This window comes from Oxyura jamaicensis, chromosome 2 (genome assembly GCF_011077185.1).
Source record: "Oxyura jamaicensis isolate SHBP4307 breed ruddy duck chromosome 2, BPBGC_Ojam_1.0, whole genome shotgun sequence".
NCBI lineage: Eukaryota > Metazoa > Chordata > Aves > Anseriformes > Anatidae > Oxyura > Oxyura jamaicensis.
In genome coordinates this window covers 71,238,346-71,253,398 of record NC_048894.1, presented here as the reverse complement: position 1 = coordinate 71,253,398, position 15,053 = coordinate 71,238,346, and the positions used below count along the sequence as shown (strand labels likewise).

At 38.6% G+C, this 15,053-nt stretch overlaps 1 protein-coding gene across 1 annotated transcript in view; it reads left to right on the top strand.

Moving 5' to 3' along the window:
- Positions 1-5,951, top strand: part of MYO10 (myosin X) — a 162,705-nt gene extending 156,754 nt beyond the window's left edge. The window contains exons 37-41 of the mRNA XM_035318850.1: positions 76-212; positions 1,072-1,192; positions 3,249-3,701; positions 4,068-4,259; positions 4,550-5,951. Coding sequence (XP_035174741.1) covers positions 76-212; positions 1,072-1,192; positions 3,249-3,701; positions 4,068-4,259; positions 4,550-4,660 — 1,014 coding nt within the window. The 3' untranslated portion in view covers positions 4,661-5,951. The remainder of the gene's footprint in view (positions 1-75; positions 213-1,071; positions 1,193-3,248; positions 3,702-4,067; positions 4,260-4,549) is intronic.
- The last annotated feature ends 9,102 nt before the right edge of the window (positions 5,952-15,053 follow it).

Below are 15,053 nucleotides of genomic sequence, written 5' to 3'. Positions count from 1 at the left end.
CTCCTACTTATTTGTCTTGCCTCTGTGGCACTACTTTTCCATGCTATAGTTTCTTCATGTGGTGTTTTTCATTAGGTGGTTGAAAAGTTAATTCGTGGTTTGGCCATGGAGGACAGCAGAAACATGTTTGCTTTGTTTGAATACAATGGAACTACTGATAAAGCAATTGAAAGCAGAACCATTGTGGCTGATGTCTTGGCAAAGTTTGAAAAGTGAGTGCACCTCTCCTTCTCTCCCACAAAATCTAATAAATAGCAATCAATACATTTCTTATGTTATATGCATGACAATCAGCATCCTTTATCTACATACTACTCGGGTTGTTCAGTTTAGAGAAGAAAAGGCTCAGGGGAGACCTTACTGCTCTCTACAACTGCCTGAAAGGAAGGTGTGGGGAGCTGGGGGTTGGCCTCTTCTCACAGGTAACTAGTGATAGGACTAGAGGGAATGGCCTCCAGTTGTGCCAGGGGAGGTTTACGTTGGAAATGAGGAGACATTTCTTGTCAGAAAGAGCAGTCAGGCATTGGGATGGGTTGTTCAGGGAGGTGGTGGAGTCACCGTCCATCGGGGTGTTCAAGCAAAGGTTGGACGTGGTGCTTGGGAACATAGTTTAGTGGGTGACATTGGTGGTAGGGGGATGGTTGGACCAGATGATCTTGGAGGTCTTTTCCAACCCTAATGATTGATAATGATGAGGGGAAAAAAGGAATGACTAATGTGCAGTTTGTAACAGGACAACTTAATAATGTTGCTTTTATCAACACTTGTCTGTGCCATAAATCAAAGATTGTGAAGAGAAATTGGGTTAGAAACAGTTGACTGAGTCAACATTTTTAAGTCCTTGATTTAGTTTTGGTCTTTAAATACATATTTATATGTATCTCCAGATCACATCAGTCAGGTATACTGATGAAACAACTAACTGCTATCAACGATACCAGACTGATGCCAGGTGTAGGAAAGCAAAATTCAGTTAATGCCATGCTGAGATTTTTCAGATGTCGATTTAGAAAGGAGTTTGATTATGAAGATCTGATCTCCCTCTCCCTCCCTTCCTACACACACCTGTAGGCTTGCTGCCACTGCCGAAGCTGGGGAGATGCACTGGAAGTTCTACTTCAAGCTCTACTGCTTCCTGGACACGGAACATGTCCCAAAAGATAGCGTGGAATTTGCCTTTATGTTTGAGCAGGTAAGGAAAAAGGTTTTGTTCTGAGGCACTTTTAAGAGAATGAAAAAAGCAAGAGATCTAGGCAACAAGGGGAATGTTTTGATTGTGCTTCTGTGCTTCTGTTCAACTAAATGCACTGCTCAAGCAGCAAGTGTAAAAATAATAATAATAAAAAATAAAGGCAGTTCAGTGATAAAAATAAGCTTATCCTGACAAAAATTAACCAAACATGATTCAGCTAGCATTGTGACTATTTTTGCTTCTGCGTTACCTGTGAATTCCTTTATGTATAGTGGTGAAAAAAATGGATAACTGGATCTATGCTAGATAATTTATATCCAGGAAAAAAAAAAAAAAAAGATAATACCTGCATTTCATTTTGCTCTTATGAAACATTTTTCTTAAGAAAGTGCAACAAGTAAGTAAAAATGTGTAATTGGCAAGCAAATTCTGAGATACCCATATTGGCAACAGTATAGAACTAATCAGACAGCAGCTTTTCTTTTCAAAACCTGATTGGTGTTTCATAGGCACCATAGTAAAACAAATCAGTCTGCTCTCAGCCATAACCATAAGACAGGTATGGTAAGCCAAAATCCACTTAATCACTGTGCTGAGCAAAGAGCGAGGCCATACTGCAAAACGTAAAAGAAAATAAGCAAAAATGATTTATAATGAAAACTAAATGCCTCAGCAGTTGAATTTCTATTATACGAAGTCTTGTAATTACTCAGAAACTTGCTGATGACAGATATTACTGTAGAAAGACCTCTTCCTTTTCTACTATACTGCAAATGGCTAAAAAGTCTTCCAGTGAAGTTTCTTTCAAGTGTGTACTAGAGACTTAAGGATTTCAGTGTCTTGGCATGCAAACAGATTTATACAGATGTTCTGTTGGCAGGTAAGCATGAAGTGGTCAGGAACTGACATATTTGAATTTTTGTATGGATGAAGCCTTTTCCCCTTCCCACAAGATTGGGAACATGTTCACTGTAATAGAGTATTTCTTCCTTTTCACAGTTTAGGTTTTAAGGTGCCATGTTACAGCACAAGTCTACCTGAAGTCTCCTGCCAGAGCCCACTGCTGTAGCTCGATCTAGAAACACTCATTGTTGGCTGAAGGATCTGGGCAACAAGCTTGCCTTGCGTGGGCTTAGAAGTGTTGCCAGTCTGAAGGCTGTCTGTTTTTACATACTGAAGAGTCAGTCTGTTAATGCCTCTACTTTGGGATGAAGTTTAAACTGTAATAAGAAAGTCCATGAGAGCTCTACATCAGATTTATTGGTTTATAAGGCAAATTGTTTTCCTGCAGCATTCGGTACTGACTGATGTTCAGCCAAATATTTTATGTCTTGCTAAAACAAATAATATTTCAGTTATAAAGCATGGCACACACAATACTTATGATTAATATTAAAATACCTGAAAGATGTTAATCAGTTCTGTTTTTTTTTTTTCAATGTGCTTTTGCTGTCAGACATGGACATTTTTCAGCAACTAACTTCAGAGAGATCCCTTCTGTCTTCAGTTCTGTAACCTACGTTTTTTTAATTATTTTAATTTATTAATTTTATCTGAGACCCTTTGAAGATTTACTGTTTTCCCTCAGTGCAGTTTGCTACAAAGCTCTCTTAGAGTTTTGCTCATTGTGCTAGAAACATCAGTTTCACAGACAGATTATTAATATAATGCTAAGTAAAAGTAGGTAACTATTTCTTCCCAATGCCCTTGAACACAGATGACTTCCCCCAAGCAAGTGTTTAGATCCTGATTTTCTCCCCTTTAAATTTTCTTCTCCTTTCAGTGCTTCAGTTGTCCTTACGTAATTGAATTCTCAAAGAGCTGTACTGGTAAGAGAAATTCCCCTTGAGCAAGTTCATCAATTGCTTTGCAGTTCTTCTGGTAAACCCTGTCTTAACCAGTTTAACAAATTTGCCATGAGATTTACCACATTTGTTTTATTTGATGGTTCATTTTTTTCAGGTTCTGGGTTTGCTTCACACTGTTTCCCATTTCTCTCTCAGTTCTTTCAAAGATTAGTTTGTACATAAAAAGTTTACCTTTTTCCTCTCTTTAGGCTCATGAAGCAGTGATTAGAGGACACTATCCTGCTCCTGAAGAAACGCTCCAAGTCCTTGCAGCTTTGCGTCTCCAGTACCTTCAGGGAGATTACACTCCACATACCACCATACCAGAAATGGAGGAAGTATATCCCTTGCAAAAGTTGAAGTCTCGAATTACACAGTCTACCAAAACATTTACTGCAGCAGAGAAGGCTGAGAAGAAACGAGCCAGCTTTCTTGAAGGAACATTGCGGAGGAGCTTTCGCAGTGGCTCTGTCAGCAAACAAAAGGTCGAGGAGGATCAGATGTTAGACATGTGGGTCAAAGAGGAAATCTCAGCTTCCAGAACTAGTATTATTGACAAATGGAAAAAACTGCAGAGGATGAACCAGGAGCAGGCTATGGCAAAGTACATGACTTTGATTAAGGAATGGCCTGGCTATGGGTCAACACTTTTTGATGTAGAGGTAAGACATCCTGACCACTCAAAATATAGGTTGTGCTGCATAGGTGATCTCATTACAGAGTGGTGAAACCATAAATGCCATATCACAAATGCTCAGACAGCTGATGTAATAAAATGTTGCATATTAAAAGCATGCTCCAGTTAGCATGCACTGTAGGCATTTAAATCTACCACTTACCCATAAAATACAGGTGGACAGAATGCTAGTCTAAGTTGCATGCATGGTTAGGAGAAGCACAAAACATTGGTCAAAGATGGACAAACAATACACTTCTTTTTTAAAATAGCTACAGGCAAGAACTTCAACAGTAAGTGTGGTGTGGCTCCCTCTGTTACCGTTACTTTTAATTTACATTCTTTTCTCTAGTGCAAAGAAGGAGGTTTCCCACAAGAGCTGTGGCTTGGAGTCAGCGCTGATGCTGTTTCTGTCTACAAGCGTGGGGAAGGAAGGCCTTTGGAGGTGTTTCAGTATGAACATATCTTGTCATTCGGAGCACCGCTTGCCAACACCTACAAGATTGTGGTGGATGAGAGAGAATTGCTTTTTGAGACTAGTGAGGTAAGAGAAAGAAGAAATTTTGTTAGTACGAGATGGTCTTCCTGTTCTGATAGCCAGACTACTTGGTAATTAAATAAACTGTTGTGACTGTTAACAGCTTTTTTTTTCAGATCCCTGTAAAGCTAAAGGGAAGACATCACGAAGTGGATAGAAGTCCTGAGTTTTTATTTAACAGCAAAATACTTGTGCTGAAAGCTCAACAGTTTCTTTTACTGCTAGGTGTATAAAGGAACTCATTCACATACTGTTATCTTACTAACGACTTTCTGCTCTTTATTCTCTTTTGGCAGGTGGTTGACATTGCAAAGTTGATGAAAGCTTACATCAGTATGATTGTGAAAAAACGCTACAGCACCTCTCGATCAGTGAGTAGTCACGGAAGCCAGGGCAGCTCCAGGTGAAAACAAAACCAGTTCTACTGCACTCTAAATAGAACATATCGCTGCTTGGCCTCAAAATGACCTGATGATATTGATCACATCTGTTGACAAGCTAACCAAGAACCAGAATTTCCAAGGAAAATATCTTCCAACCTTGTTGTAGAAAGACCAGAGGGTGGGGAGGGAAAGATCAGCTGAAATAGTCACATACTGGAACTGCTAGCTCACTCAAAACTTTCCAAAGCATTATCATCTTCAGTTGATGTAACAAATGCCTTAAGACTGGATCCACTGCAATACAAGCAGTAATAAGTGCCTTACAACATTAAACCCAATTTGCATTGACCTAAAATTGATGATAAAAGTGGAGGGGAAACTTTTTGTCCTTTCAGAACACTGAAAACAAAGTTTTATGCATCCATTCTGCACTAACCTACTGGCCTGCACATATGTGGGAAGAGGGAAGAAGAGTAAGGTATATTTTTTTTGGAGAGCTGCTGGCAGCCTTCCTGACAGATGCCAACACTTTGCTTCTTCTTGCTTCTGTGGATGTGCACATTGCACGTGCATATTTGAGCTGTCAGTAAATTTGACTAATTTTATTCTGTGCTTCATAAGTCTTTAAAAGCAAAGGGAAAAAGTATGTGCAATGGTGTAAACAGTCTTTCTGTACATTTTAATAGTTCAGAGTTATAGTTCTTACAATTGTATGGTTACTTTATAAGCAGTTTTATTAACAAGTAAATTCCAAAATTTTCATACATTGATTTTACTATTGCAAATATGTATTACCCTATAAGTAGCAGAAGTCTGCATTCTGTATCTGCTGTATTATAAAGAGAGATGTAGCTGAGAATATTTATAGACTACTCTAATACAGAAATACAATTATCAGTTCCAGTACTCCATAATGTCAGTGTAAGTTTTTAATATTAAAAAAAATCTTTTAAAGACACCACTCTTATAACTGTGGCTGGACTCTCCAACCCAGACTGACTGGCAAAGGTCAGAGCCATTCAGAATGGACTGAATACAATGCAACTGCTTTAATATAGAGTTCTATATTTTACTTGGTTGCCTGATGAAGTTTCTTGACAGTACCCTGTAAATACATTGGGGAATATCAGCTAAAAGTAAGCTGATTTTGGACTTTTATTTTTGTACAGAAATAACTGTAATATAAGGCAAAATTTTGATTAAAGGTATCTTTTAGTCCACAGAAAAAAAAAAAAAAAAAAAAGACAAAGTATTTACTGTTATTAAAAACCTCAGCCTTTAAGGAATTATGCCTACTTTCTCAAAAAAAAAAAAAGTCCAGCAATAAAGAAAATGTATGTAATGTGTTTTGTTTCCACTTTATACTGAGTTGGATGTGTAGAAACCCCTTAATTCTGCCAAGTCAGGAAAACAGTAACTCCACAAAATGGTTTTGCTTGGAAAGGTGCACATGCTTTGTGTTGTGATGGGGAAGTTACCATCTCTGATCAAAACTACCCACTTAATCACATGAAGTGTGTCAGTTACATCAAAACAACACCAGGGAAGGATTGCTGAGCAATTCCACTCTACAAGTAATATGCAAGTAAAACTTTTGCTGATTGCTTAGCCCTGATGTAAAGTAGATGGTTTTTGATTTGTCATCTACAGTACTTAGGGCAGCAAGCACTGCCCTCATAAGTGCACACAGCCTTTATATGCTACAGGGAAATAAGAAATCCTATGAGAAACCCTCACATTTGCCTGAACTGGCAAATAATTTCACTCTGCCAGGGACATGCTTGTTAATAATATTACTAAATTCTTCCCCGATTTCATGGCCCCCTTACCCCAACAAAGAGGAACTTATTTAAGGAAGAAAAGGAGAGAACTGTAACTCCAGTATGTGCGTGTATATGAATTGTTAGTCATATTACACTGTATATATTATCTGTACATACACATAAGATTGTATATATTATGCACACACACACTACTGGTGACTAACAATTCTGATTTTTCCCATATACAATTTATTTAGAAAGAACTCAGATGATTTTAGCAAGACATCCCTGGAATAACACAAGAAACAAACTTCAGCCAGTGTAGCAAGAGGGTTTAGTTTTGTCTAAGCGCTGTGGCAGGGACTTCTCTGACCATGTTCACAAACATTAATAGGTGGTTAAAAAAAAATAAAGTGACAGTCTTGTTGAGGGTTATAGCCTTGAGAAGCCAAAGCCAGTTCTCCAGTCCCCATTCATTTACTTCCTAATTGACCTGTGGATGCCATCAACCATTAGGAGGGGTACTTACACAGAAGCAGCAGTCACTACATCTAAGAGGTTCTCATCATGCTAATTCCACCAATCTTCCACACAAATCTCAGTTACTGCTATGGAGGTAAATAAAACTTTTGTAATTGTTAATATTCAAAAGAATGTACAGTTATAAAAAGTTAGTTTTTTAAATATAAAAATATCACATAATAGATAAGCATAGGTTTGGAATTTCAGTGTTCCTGAAATTATAAAATACTTAAACATGCATTTAGGAGATACCCCAGGCTTGGAAATTATTTTGGTTCAGTGAAGACAACCCAAGAATACAAATTTCTTACTAAAGCCTGAAATTCTCTCCTGCTTATGAATTCTTCTGTTACAGTAGCAGTTGAGCTTATCTGCACAAAGAAGAGGAGCTTTTCTCATAAATCAGACTACATTTTTATTCTTGTATTGAAATAAAGTTTTTTTCCAACACAACAAACATTGGAGAAGCCTACCACTACTTACAAGAGGTGAGCTGTACTTCTGGACAGGGTATAGGACTGCTCCACAGTGTTGTCTTAATGTTTGACTCTAAAGAACTAAGCATTTGCTTCTGCCTTGGAGCTCACGTCCAGTTAAACTCTGTCCTTTAGTGAATGCTATCAGAAAACTAAGACATACAAAAAAAAGAAAGCTATCTCAGATGTTACAAGACCACTTAACTTTTTTTTTTAAAGAGGACTACTACTTGAGGAAAAGAAGAAAGGAAATGGGTATGAGCAGTTCTCCTCTGCCAAGCTGTATCCTCAGTTTTCCAGCCTCTGTTTTGGTAACTCAGTGGTGAAGCACAAGCAAATGTTGCATAAGGCTCCTCTTCTCTCCCGTAAGTTCCTGTACTTTCCGAGGCCTGATTCCACATTCCTGGTTGCTCCAGGTTGAATGCATCAGACATCACAAACAACTGACTATTAAGCAGCTCAAGGAGTCTAGGACAAACTAGGTCCAATCCCTCTGGAGAGATGGGGAACTTGACTGTGTATTTTGTGGTCTTCAGTATTTGAAGCTATCCTGCTCTCCGGGAGCAGTACAAGCAGTTCCTGCTGTCTCCTGCCTGCCACTCCCCAGTGGACAGGCCAGTGCTGCTGCTAACACCCCACCAGCTGATGGCTGTGGGGCACCCGTGCCTCTTGTGGGCTGGCTCCAGGGTGCTCTGCTGCAGGTCACATCAAGAGTACTGCTACACGGGGGCCATTTACTGCATGGCTGGACAGAGCCTGACAAAATCCCCTTGGGCAGAAACATCACCCTCCATGTCTGCTGACTGCCTGGTCACATAGGGCCGCAGCGAGAAAAGGCACACGACCCCACTGGCGAGATGGGCTGCCAGATCCCTCCAGGGCAAAAGCTGCTCGGTCAAGCCTAGGAACACACCCAGGTAATCGACAGGGTAAGGCAGCAGCTGCGATGAAAATAGTCGTACATCATCCTATTAGCACACCCCTATCCCAACACCCTTAAAGCTGGCCATGTCCTCAAGCTTCATTCTAACAAGCACTTTCCTTGAGCCTTGTAACACAAATACATCCATCTGTAAGGGTGCCAGAATCCTTAATAAACTTAATTATACAAGTTAGGCACAGGAAATTGCTTCACCCAAAAAGTGTTGCATCAGAAACCTCGGTTTCAATCCCTGTGTTTCTGAGACATACAGCTGTAACAACAGGTACATGCAGGTTTGCACCAGCAAAACGCCGAACGGGCTACAGAACGGAAAGTCATCCTGGCATAAGCCCTGCGTTACAGCAACTCAGGCAGAACAGTGAGAATTTCTTGGGTGCAGACTAGTACACACAGCACATACACCCCAAATCATCATTTACAGCTCTGTGAAGCAAATATGGAAAAGTACCAAGGAAATGTGACAGCACTGTCTTGACTATAACTAACCCTGTATGGTGTCCAGCCCTAGAAACCCACTGCATTTCACTCCATCAGACAGAGGAATACAGCTACCAATGGTGCAGTTGGCACAACTACCTCAACACACACGGCTGCAAGGTGGGTGAGATTGCAGAGACAGGCATTTGCAGTATGTTGATGGGACGTCACCCACTTCCTTCAAACTACAGTTACTAATTCCAGTTAAACTCACGTTGCAAGCAAACACCTAAAAAGAATCTTGATCTCCTGAACTATAGTTTTTAGACAAGCACTGTCAAACATCTGATCTTCATAGAACTGCTCACACACATAGCTCATGTCTAAAAAGTCAGTTCATGAACAAAGTCAACATTACAATCAAATTCAACTAATTACTTTCCTCTCCCAGTGTCTAAGACATTGTATGATTTTACCGCGATACTAATATTTTTGCTTCAGTCACTTTCCTTACAAATAAAGCCAAGACACTAATGTACAAATTTTCTGATTCCCAGTGATTTTGATTCTGCCTTACTAATCACACTCCCCCTTTTACTAGCTTACCTGTTTCATAAATTCTTAACCATTACCAGAGTCAGAGAGGGTCCTGGCCTGCTTGGCCTGCTCTCAGGCAGAGTTGACCAAAGAGTGCAGTTAAACCTATAATGTCATTATTGACTCTCTCCCACATACATTCAAACAGCTATATAAGAGGTTAATGTAATTAGGTCCAGAATTAGAACCATGAAAATCAATTAAAGTTATTAATCTTCCACACCATGATTACTCAGTCAAGAACAGCAACATATTTTAGTGTTGAACAACACCTATACATTTTTGCATAAATATTTTATGAGAAGGCTATACAGTATGATTTCTAAGCCAAAAACATTTGTCTTAACTGATTTCTTAACAGGCTTTGACCATAGCTGCTGAGCCTGTGAACGTGCATTTTCTTTCAGAAATTCCTTTGTCTCAGGTCCTAGACAATTATATCAAAGATACTTCCTTTCTAATTTAAAGTGGATCAGTTTGTATTATCCAAGCAACCATCTAATGCCACATCAACAACTCAAAATGTTGAAATGTACACCATTATACTAGCTCAATTCTGTAAAACCCAGATTCAGAGAACAACACTGCATTTGAGAAAGGAACATTGACTATTGCTCTCGTGTGTTAACCATACAAAATGGAGTATCTCTTGCAGGGCTATCAGAGCATCCCGACCAACATCTCGATTACAGGAAAACCTAAAACCGAACAATAAGCATGACTATTCAATATATTACTTCACAATTGGATTCTACTGTTACAGTGAGTTCACCAGCATTAAGAAGCAGCATAACCTAGTGGCGAGAAGAAAAAACTACCAAATACTAACATTTCTGGATAAGAAGCAGCATCAACATTCATATCATAACATTGTCAATTTTTTATTATTATTTTTTTTTTTCATTTTGTACCACCTGGTAGTTTTAACTTGCAAGGCCAATAGATCACATAAATTCCAGCTGCCCAACAGAAACATTCCAGTGTAACACAAGTATTTTTGAAAAGTCTGAATTGGGAAACTTCCATTTTGCTTAGCATGCTATGCATATTAATGTATTTCTTCCCATAAATGGTGTTCCCAGACATGGTGTTAAAAGAACCAAGTTTTCATTTCATCCTATCAACTAACATTGTCTACTACAATCCAGCATAATTATGTATCCCCTAAGCAGTCTCATAACCTCAGACAACCAAGCATTTCATTTTAAGGCTGCTTACAAGCTTTTGCAAGCACAGACTTTTCTTAAGATTTGTTTTAGAAATCAACCACAGCTTTGATTTGTAAATTACAAGTTCTCATGGTTTTCATTATTTATATTGGGAAAGTACCTGGGAAATCTCTTCGAGATTGCACCATGCTTATTATGCTTGGCACTGTGCAAACACACATTATGAGGCTAGTAAAGACTTCAATCTGTAAAGATTTCAATCAAACAGAAAATACAAAAAACAGGTCAAGAAGACACAAGGAGGCAATGTTATCTTCCCCCTCTCATGCAGCAGGACAATGGGAATACTGGAGTGAAGATCTCTTCATTCCCAGCCACTGCTCTCATTTCCAGATTAGTGTAACTTTTAAAAGCCAGCAGAGGCAGCACAAGCATTCTAAACACCATAATCCTGCTGATAACAATGTGTTAGGGTTTGTGTCTTAATTACGTTCTTCCATAAATTGTCCTTCTTCTTTAGATAAGGAAAGTTAATCACAAATTTATTAGATCACGTGAGAAGTAAAAATAAGAAGACAGTAAGAAAAAGCAACATACAGTCTTCATACAACACCAAACAACTTTAGTGACTAAAGTTCTTCTTGTAGAATATAATTTGGGACAAGATATACTATGCTGCATCTGACACACAAAACTTAAAAATACTTTTACTTCACGAAGAAAAAAAAAAAAAAAAGCAAGCAGCAAAGCTGATGGTTGAGAGAAACAGCAGAGGGCAGTCTCTAAAAGCATTTCTGGAAGGTGATTGATATTCTCTCAGACTAATTATGTCTCTGAATTTCCCTGCATTTCCTTTAGCTATTAGTTAGTTACAACCGAAATACACCTGTATTGAACACCAAGACCTGGAATATTGAAGTGAATGCTGTGTATTTCAAACACTGGTCAGGGGATGAAGGTGGAGTAGGACAGTTAGTGCCTGCCATTCTAACAGATACACAAACTTCTAAGTAAAATATTTTAAAAGGTGAGACACGGACATTAACTGTGTGGTATGTTATGTAGGACAACTTTTAACATTTTCCTGTTTAACATTATGCCATATTCAAGCCAAATAAAAGCAGAAACAGTTTGGGATGTAGTTTCAACAATGCTCCACAACAGACACATTTTGGAGGCTGAAAGGCTAAGAGGGTGTGCATAAAAGGAGAAAAACTGTTTGAGTGTTATTAATGGGGAACTTATTCTACTCTTAAACTGCAACTGAAAAGATACCAGAAGTTAGTAAACACTGGGAAAGTCCACAAAAGCATGCATGAGGCTTCAGGCAGAAACAAAATTAAAGAAAGGTGCATGCTATGTATATCATGTATGACACCAGTCTTTAAAAAGGGTTCAAGTGATCCAAGGAACTAAAGGCTTTTAATGTTAATTCAGCAATATTAAAATAAACAACATAACTACGGGACACCTGGAGAAATATAATCTACTGGGCAGAGGCAGCACAGACTGTACAAGAAAGCTCTGTGTTGGAGTTCTATGATGGTCTTAATGACATGCTCATGAGGAAAAACTGATTCACGTGGATTTCCAAAAGGCTTTTGGCAAAATTCATCGCGTAAGACTTATAGGAAAGCTATGAAACCGCAAAAGAAGTGATGTTCTGATGTGGAAGAATAGTTGGCTGTAAGATAGGGAACAGGCAATAAGAGGAAATGATTCACTCTCAACATAGAGAGGATGACCACCACTGCAGTTCTGCAGGGGTTCTGCAGAGGCAGGGGAGGTGGGAGTAAACCCAATCCCAAACCCAACGGTACAACAAGCTCTGAACTGATTGTTATCGCTAAGGGACAAAATAGTGACAGTGTAGTAGTTCCTGGAAAATATTGACTCAGAATTTGGAACCAGATTTAAAGAATAAAATCAGATGTTAGAAATTATTACCAAAAGCTCATCAGCACACCATAGAGCAGTGCTACAAAACTATCTAAATCCATGACCCTACAATACACCACTTTGAATGCAGTGATGATGTGACTAGAACTGCGCAAGAAGGATATGCTAGAACAGGAAAATTTCGGAGACAGGCAACAAGGACTGCCATGGAACTGCTACTGTATGAAGAATGACTAAAACATGACTCTTCAGCCTCAAAACAGAGGCAAGTTAGGAAGTGGCATGTTGACGACTGGATACAGAGTCCATAATCATGCGCTAACTACGGGTCATTAACACAACAAGGGAAGTGATTCTTCCCCTCTTTCTACCATGTGTGAGACCATGTGTGAGACCATGTGTGGAACACTATGTTCAGTTCCAGGCTACCAAAACAGGACAGGCTGACATCCTGTAAGTAGTCCAGAGGGGCCATGGAAGGTCAAGGGCCTGCAGCATGTTATGTAGAAGGAGGGACTGAGAGAGCTGGGCCTGTTCACTCTGGAGGACAGAAGGTTAATGGGGATCTAGATGATGATCTTTAAGGTCTCTTCCAACCCAAACCATTCTATGATCTACATGCTAAGTACGAAGTGTATGGTTATGGGACGGAGCAGTCCTCCTCCTCTTGGAGGATGCACAGCAAATAAAGAAGAAGTAAAGAACAAAAAATGCAGCATAAGAAATTTTGAATAGGAAATTCTTTGTTGTGAAGAAAATATTCTTCACAGTGAAGGTGGCCAAACACTGGAACAGGCAGCCTGTATTATCTCTAGTCCTCAGAGACATTTAGAACTAAGCTGGGCATGACAGGGAGTGACCTGACATAACCATTGAGTAAGAATGCAGACCGAATGTCTTCCAGACGTTCCTTCCAAACTAACTTATTCTGTGGCCCTGTGATGAAATAAAACAGACAGAAAACAAGTTTTTTTGTTGTTGTTGTTTGTTTTGTTTTGTTTATAAAAAGGGATGTGGGGTGAATCTACACAGCAGGTAGCAGACCTGTGTAACTCCTTCATAAAGGATACTGTTGTGTCTAAGAACACAAATTCAAGGAGCTACTCTAGGAGCATTTGGAAGAGAAACCCAGTAGGGAATTACTAAATAAGCAAGCCATACTGGGCTCAAGAAATTATCTGACTACAAAACAGTTGGAGGCTGGGACAGAACTGAAGAGATGAACAAAGCATTATATATATATTTGCTCAGTTCTTCTGTAGTCTAGTTCTTCGACTTTTATTGTCTCCACTTTTGAGAAGTGTCCACCCTAACTTAAACCATTAAAAAGAAACAAACCAGAAAATATAGGACAGAGATTTCTGAGTAAATTTTAAGCTACCTTAAACAGTATTTTAGGTGCAGTTTCAGAAACTATGGACATCTGTAGCTGATAATGAAAAACACATTGAAATTCGTATTCCACCCTCAGTCTTCCTTTTCCTGTTGCATGAAGGCTATTCTGAGAAGCAGAAAAAATCTTCAGACTTCTCAGTTACAACACTTAATATCTGCTATAGTGTTTAAGATTTAACAGCTTAATCACATCTGGTAGATTTTTGTATTACCACACACACAAAGAAAAAACGGAAACAGGTAATATCAATTAAGTGCATTATAAAGAAAAACAGAATCCACACCTTAATCCAAATAGCAGAGAGAGATCTCTAGAGGCAAACATGAACTTTGATTTTTTTTTTGTCAAATTGCATGCTTAATATACTTTCACTATTTAATAAATGTTCTTTAATTAAATACATTTCTCTTCCTTTTGCCCTCAACCTAATTCAACTTTTCATTGGTTTTAAAATCATTAATATAATTGTACGTGACAAACAGTTGGAATTACTTGGTGGTTGTATTCAACATTTTAGACTGGAAATAGCCTTCTGGCCCAGCCACCAAAATACTCCTCAGTTGCACATAAAATCTTCTACCAGATGTGAGATTTGACAATATAGTGACACCTTGTACAATGAAGAGCCACTACCCAAGCAATTAAAAAGATGGTCATAAAAGCTTTGAATGTATCTGATTGGTTGAATGTGTGAATTCAGTCACAATAAAACCCTGATTTTTTTTTTTTTTGATTCAGTTACTTTCTAATTGGTGAAAAATTAACCAATTTGGTTATGAAGGAAAATTACTCCATATATATTTTTTCCCCTCAAAATAATCATTTTTAATACATCAGTTCCAAAAGCAGCTCCTCATAGGTCAGTATCCAGAACAATTCATTGTCCTGCACGAAAGCATATTTGGGAATCAACCTCCAATTTTTAAAAAAAACTTAGTAAGTTTGTCTACTAGTATCGAGTTATGCATTTTCCACTGAAGATACTTTCGCTGTTGTTTCAATCATAACATTTTGAGCTGAAATACTGACGTTAACAACGTTACTCTATGCTGACATCAGAATTTTAAAATGTATTTCAGAAGCATTGGAATGCATTGATAGCTGTAAGCTCCTTTGACACAGCCGTTTAGAAAGCTTTCTCCGCAGGCTTCATCCATCATTTACATTGCAGTCCCTGACACCAGAAGTGCACTCTCTAATCTCATTTTGCACGTTACAGCTCATACATGCAACTG